The 6,741-nt window shown below is 37.9% G+C and overlaps 1 protein-coding gene across 6 annotated transcripts in view; it reads left to right on the top strand.

Annotated features, from left to right (window-relative positions):
• The window catches only part of abr (ABR activator of RhoGEF and GTPase), a 270,755-nt gene extending 265,019 nt beyond the window's left edge, over positions 1-5,736 (top strand). For all 6 annotated transcript variants that reach the window (XM_079608306.1, XM_079608307.1, XM_079608308.1 and 3 more), the window contains 2 exons: positions 2,617-2,767; positions 4,982-5,736. In XM_079608306.1, the coding sequence (XP_079464432.1) occupies positions 2,617-2,767; positions 4,982-5,071 (241 nt within the window). In that variant the 3' untranslated portion in view covers positions 5,072-5,736. The remainder of the gene's footprint in view (positions 1-2,616; positions 2,768-4,981) is intronic.
• Positions 5,737-6,741: the final 1,005 nt, after the last annotated feature.

Raw genomic sequence — 6,741 nt, 5'->3', positions numbered from 1 at the left:
CGGGCCGTTGGTGAAAGAGGGAACTCTGATTGGCTGTTCAGCTTACTGAACGAGTCAGTGCACGAGAATAGAGGGTTTTCACTAACTCTGAGTTTCTACCAGTTCTGGGCGGTAACCCGGATGCGCGGCCATTATGGAGGTACTCGGATGTAAACAACAGCATGGATTGCACTTTGTATGTACGACTGAACACATTGTTGCACTAATAAACCACAGAAAAAACACGTGGAAGCTGCGAAATCATATAGAGAAGGACTTGGTAAGCAGGAAAGAGCGCAAAATTTTGACAAACTAAAGTTAATATGTGGTAAAGATCCGAACGAGCTAGCTTCTCTAGCCCTTTCTGCAATTCTTCCTTCTATTTCTTATCTTGACATAGGCTACGTTGAGATAGTCAGTCCAAAAAAGCACATGAATTCCGATTCAAGCTACATCCATATGTGGTTTGAAATCCTATTCAAATCACATATCAGGACATCAGCTTCAGTCTGAGCGCTCTGATCGGATTTCGTGTGGTATGTGACTCACGCCACGTAAAATGTAAACGTCAGACGTTGTTTTAGGAACATGCTAAAAGTCACTGCCGAAACAATGCTGTGTTGTGGCAAAGTGGGGGACAAGCAGAAAATTATTATTTTTGAAACCGGCGCAGACAAGAGCGTGGAAAAAAGCTGTAACTTGCATAACAGCCTCCTACAGTTCTGCCGCAGGCTCAAGATGCAGTTGTCCAGTGCGGCGGCTACACATTTCCATGTTGTAAAATTTAAATAAGACAACATCTCTATTGCAAATGCAAACCCGTCCATCAACGCAACGTCATTGCCAAAGAGCTGCATGGACACACAAATCGGATCTGAACAGTTACGATACACAGTGTGGACATCATTTTAGATCAGATTCCAATCGGATATAAAGATAATCGGATTTGGACTGACAGTGTGAATGTAGCCATGGTTAATTAAGTCAACATTTTAGCCATAGTCAATGCTTCACTTACAATGATGCTGTACTTCTCTCAACCACAAATGCCTTCTTTCATCAGTTTTTTGTATGCTTCTCTTTATCTTTTGACAGTATAGAACTTGAAATGTTTTTTCCCGGTGCGACCGATTAGTACAGACCAAAACTCGACCATTTTTCAGCAGCAACAATTGGCCAAATTTGCGAGTCCGTTCAGTTCAGTGGCATTGTTTACGTTCTGTGCCTCCAAAATGGCCGACTTCCGTATTGATGACGTGTAGTGAAAACCCTCTATAATAGCAAAACAGCGAGCAAAGAAGTCAAAACGGAACAGATAGAAGGCTGTTCTAATGTTACGTCATCTTACCTGAGTGTTCCTTGGTGAATATTTCAACATGAGCGGAGTGGAATAAAGAAAGTGTTTAGCAGGATTGATATTCAAAACGGTAAGCACGCACAGCTTTGTTTACGGTTTGTGTATCTGCAGCCTGCAGCGTCAGTTTCCCTTTTTGAATGATGAATGTAGACGAATATATCTGCAGAAATAGACAGTTGTCACATTTACACGCAGGCGTAGAACGCGCATTCTAGCTGACAGTCGGCAGTAGTTCTCTCGGTAAGTTCAAGTGCAGCTTTTTACCCCGACGCGAGGCATCAGCGCTAGTTCGTCGGCGTCGGCTTGGTGTGTTCCAGGCTTACAGTTTGAAGATGCACATCAGTGCTCTGCTTATAGCTTTCAGTGTATCATGATCACAGTGAAACTGATGTGGTATGTGTGCATGCGTGATAAATTCATCAGTGAATTAGGCTTAATTACCTTAAATGTAGTTTCGAACGTTTTATATTTAAATAATTTAGTCACACTAATTTGGTCACAATGTTGACAAAGTAAATACATCCATGCACCTGTTAGAAAACTATAGCTCTGTTCCACCTAAAAATCCACCTATTCTGTCGTTTTATTTATTTAATGGCATAATGCACTCGTGTAATAATCTAAAATACTGGCTAGTACTGTACAGTAAAATGTAAGCACACTTCTTGCACTGCCGTTACTGCAATATTTCACTGTAACAGGAGTCATACAACTGGAACATTAAGCACTTATATGATAAATAATTAGCCTAGTTTAAATGTTATTTTACATACTCGGTATACTCGGTGTTAAATACAAATGCAGTCTGGGTGAGTATAAGAGAATTATTTCAAAAACATTAAAGAATATTACCGACCCCAAACTTCTTAACAGTGCATTAAACACAGCAATATTCAACAAATTTACTACATGAGGTCAAACCTAAGAGAGGTCTAGATTAAATGTTGTTTACAGTGAGCTTTTAAAGCCAGACACCTTATATCAACATCAGTTCAGTCACCATCATAGATTCATAGGGTTCTGTTTTATTTTAGTACGTGTGAAACTGCTGTCGCAATTCACACAAATCTCTCTGAAACGTCGGGAATTAGCAAGCAAGGCCTAGGGTTTATAAACACTGTCACAAATAATCTCTCTAGAGACGTTATTGCCCACTGTAACTGTAACAATTAACACATCACAGTCACTGCACATTATGTCATTATAAACTGGGAAACATTCAACTTAATGATTGTTTAATGAGATGTGACAGTATTGATATTTGGTTTCTCTCATTTTAGGGTGGCAGAGAAGGAGCCGGTTAATAAGATGTCTCTGCATAATTTGGCCACAGTGTTTGGCCCAACTCTGCTGAGACCGTCAGAGTCAGAGAGCAGTAAGGCCCACATCACGCTGGCCTCCGACATCTGGTCACATGATGTCATGGCACAGGTCAGTCCTAACTTACACAGTGAATCCTCATGTCAAGAAGTTTTGTATGGAAAGGACTCGTGGAGTCTTGCCCAGCATGGATAGATTGTATTTCACTATAATGGGTTGTGGTTTGGTGTGTTTAACAGTTTGAAGATGCACATCAGTGCTCTGCTTATAGCTTTCAGTGTATCAGTATTACAGTGAAACGGATGTGGTCTGTGATTAATCCATTATCCTGATTTCCGTATTGTCATAGAACACTGACCCCAGGCCATCGTCGGTTCACTCGTTTTTACATGCGGTCACGTGTCATTTAAACCAACGTGTTTACTGTGTCAGTGGAACTGAAGAGCCACTTTGACTGTTTTGCCCTTTGGTTTGTGCATGACATATCTTAAACTGAACAATCTGCATGAGCCAAAAGTCTTAACCAGCCATGACATGAGAAGTTTCCATCCGGCAAAAACCTTGCAGGAACCTAATTTTTTGTTATATTATCCTCAAACTTTAAACATAACTTTTTAAGACTTGTCGCTTTGTGGCCATCATATTTCTAGCGGTCACAGGCATCCTTATTATTATCATATTTTAATGATAAAAAGAAGTTATGCCAAAAAAACACATTTTCATTCAATTATACTTCAGCTTGTCTAACTTTTATTTTTACTTGTATGAATTCTTAAACTTTAAGAAAAAAGCTCCATTTGTCTTCTTTCAATGATACCACAACTATGCTCATATTCCAAAGGATATAGGAAAGACAACCATTTGAGTTCTAGCATGTCATTTTCCTGTTTTGGGCTCAAAAGGGGGTGTGCATCAAGAGGTTCATTAGAATCGTATAAGACGTTTATGCCCTCGTTCTGTTTGCTCTTTAATGCATTGAAAGTTCTAGGGCTTTGTTAATGTTTCCATGTGCTGCACTTTATTTTTACCATTTTGTTTTATTAGTGTATTTTTATTTATCTATCTATTTTATAATTTAATTTATCTATTAGATTTACTTTTAAAATTTAAAGGATAATAAATATATTTGTTTTACTTTTTATTTATTTATTGCAAATTAACCAAACAGTAGCTTATACAAGGTAAGAAATCAATGACACGCATACAGAAGAGTGAAAAACAAAAACAAAGAGATGGATAACAGCTAAATATAGATATCGATATAGTGGTGTATGCAGGTACATTGGTAAGTAATGAGATATTTATATAGATATAGATGGAGGCAATTTAAGACAATCATAGTAATAGTAATATAGTTGTAGTGGAAGTAGTAAACATAGTAATAATAATACTTTTAGATCAGTCAATGAAATTATTGTAGACATACACTATTCTCTAGGTGTGGGAGCCGCTCGACAACTGCCAGTGCACAACCAACAGATCCTCCAGACATAGACACAGACACCTCCCTCAGATTCACGATACACCTGCCCCACAACCCCACCGATGCCAGTCGCACCTACAGACCCAGACCATTTATATTTAATCAAATAATGTATACAAATTATAAATATTTATATGTAATGTTTTCTGAAATGTAATTTATATAGGCGAAGAGAGGGAAGACAAATAGTTTTATAATATCAATACCAATATCACCATTCCTACTACCACCATCACCGACACAAATAGATGGCAATAGTATGCAGATTTTACAGATAGATAATAAATGAAAAGAAGTATAGCTTATCGAACATTATATATATAAAATACATCTATCCATAAATAATTGTAGAATGATGTATTCAATAATACTCAGAGATTATTTATTATAAGTGTGTGAACATCTGGTTGGGAGAGTGCGTGGGTCCGGTTCCAGGTGACTGATTTATATGGAGATGAGTTAGGAATGGTTTCCAATTTCCATATATAGTAATAAAGATATTGTTTGATAAGTGAGATCACTGATTGTGGTCCTTGAAAACCATTATTGTTATTACTATAAATGTTGTGGACTCTTTTGTTGTGCCTGGTTGAAACATATTATTGTGCTCATTCCCTCTTCTTCAGTCAGTACTTGTTCTAAACAGATCTAGCATGTTTTATACTAAAAAGTAGTAGTTTCCAGTTTTTGGTATCAGTTTATTCAGAATAAACTCACAGTGGAGTTGGAACACCATCTAGTGGTACAGGAGAATAATGCTGACAGTTTTGAGATTGTTAGAGTCAGGATAGTATAGTCATTGCATCACTGTAGTCATCCTCCCTCTTCCTCCTCTGTCACAGGTTCAGGTATTGCTGTACTACCTGCAGCATCCACCAATATCCTTCGCTGAGCTGAAGAAGAATACACTCTATTTCTCAACTGACGTCTAACCCACAACTTCTGTACAAAGCCAATGGTCCAGCGGGGGGACACTGAGAGACTGTGCCCGCTCTCCCCTGCATTTGTTGTCTCCAATCATGTTCATGTGTAAAGGGGGCTTAAGCTTCACTCCAGCACGGAGAAGAACTGCAGCGAGAGGAGGGTGATCTGGAGCGAGCCCAGGATTCGGTATCACCTTATAGAAATTTAGTTATCTCACAGGAGTCCTGACAAACACAAACACACTTCCTACCACATTAAACACCCTGTTTACCGTCCCATCTGAAGATTAGTGTCCTGGGATGTTGGTTAGTCAGAGTTGCAGATGCATGCTGGGATGTTCAGTGCCCAGTTCAGTGATCCCGAGGCTGGAAGTGAACTGCAATTGATCTCTTCCCCAAGAGACATTCCAATAAACATCAGCATTTCCATGTTTTATAAATATTATTTGTTTTTGTTTCGTTTCATAAGCTTTTGTGCATGTGATACAAGGGTAGTGAGGTGTGTGTGTGTGTGTGTGTGTGTGTGTGTGTGTGTGTGTGTGTGTGTGTGTGTGTGTGTGTGTGTGTGTGTGTGTGTGTGTGTGTGTGTGTGTGTGTGTGTGTGTGTGTGTGTGTGTGTGTGTGTGTGTGTGTGTGTGTGTGAGAGAGTGAGAGAGAGAGAGAGAGAGAGAGAGCGCAAATGCATTTGTTCAAAATAAAATCTGCTGCAAGTTTTTCCTTATGGGCAAAACATTGAAAATCCCAGACCTTCCTTGTCCAAGTACATCCAGGCCAAAAATTGCCATATTTATTATGAATATATACTGTTAATTGTGCCTGTACAGTCTAGTACACTTTGAGACTCTATAGAGTCCTTCATTTGCGATTTTTGGCCTCTTTTTGATTCATTTTAACTGTCGGTATAGACTTGATTAAACTTCAGAAGAGAGAAAATAACAGTTAAATGAGCCAGCTTTTGGGACAAGTCATGATATGCAATGTAGTAACTTGGAAAATTCTAAACTTTGTCTTGATTTGAGGAAACATTTTCAGGTAACATTGTTAATGTCACCTTTGCCATTTGAAGTGTCTGGTGATGCTTCAGTGTATTCTGTAGAAGATCTGTGTTAATGCCCTTTTTTGCATGTTCAGCTTGTCAGATAAAAACTGGGCAGGAAAACACAAAGGTTAATTTTTGTATTATGATTTTATTTAATTATTATTATTATTATTATTTTTACTCCACTGCTTAAGGCCACTGGCAGAGCAGATGGAAAAACAAAAAATCTGGTGACGTACTTCATAAGCACTGTTAGATTGCAAACTATCTGATATTTTAATATAAGATTAAAAGGAAATTAAAAACTGGTGTATTGTATTTCTGTTGGAAAGATATTGAGTATACTGTATTAACAAGGGTAAATGTTGATGTGACTTTTCCCCCCCGTTTTTAGTAAAATAAATAAAATTGTACTTTGAGCACAAGCATGTCTTTTGTTTTATTAAAAGGTATGTCTTAAGTCAAAAATCTTAAATATGCTTGTGTGGGATGATTTTACAATGGTGTGAATTGTTGGATAGTCCATTACAGCAAAAGTTTAAAAACTAAAATACAAATCAAGCACAAGTTCATAGCTGTAAAAACTGATACATATTTTACAGCATGGCACATAAAAATCCAGTGATAATCAATTAGATAA

The sequence above is a fragment of the Phoxinus phoxinus genome (genome assembly GCF_949152265.1).
Source record: "Phoxinus phoxinus genome assembly, chromosome: 3".
In the NCBI taxonomy this organism is placed as follows: Eukaryota; Metazoa; Chordata; class Actinopteri; order Cypriniformes; family Leuciscidae; genus Phoxinus; species Phoxinus phoxinus.
Note: the sequence above shows the minus strand (reverse complement) of the source record. Positions and strands in the feature narration are given on the sequence as shown.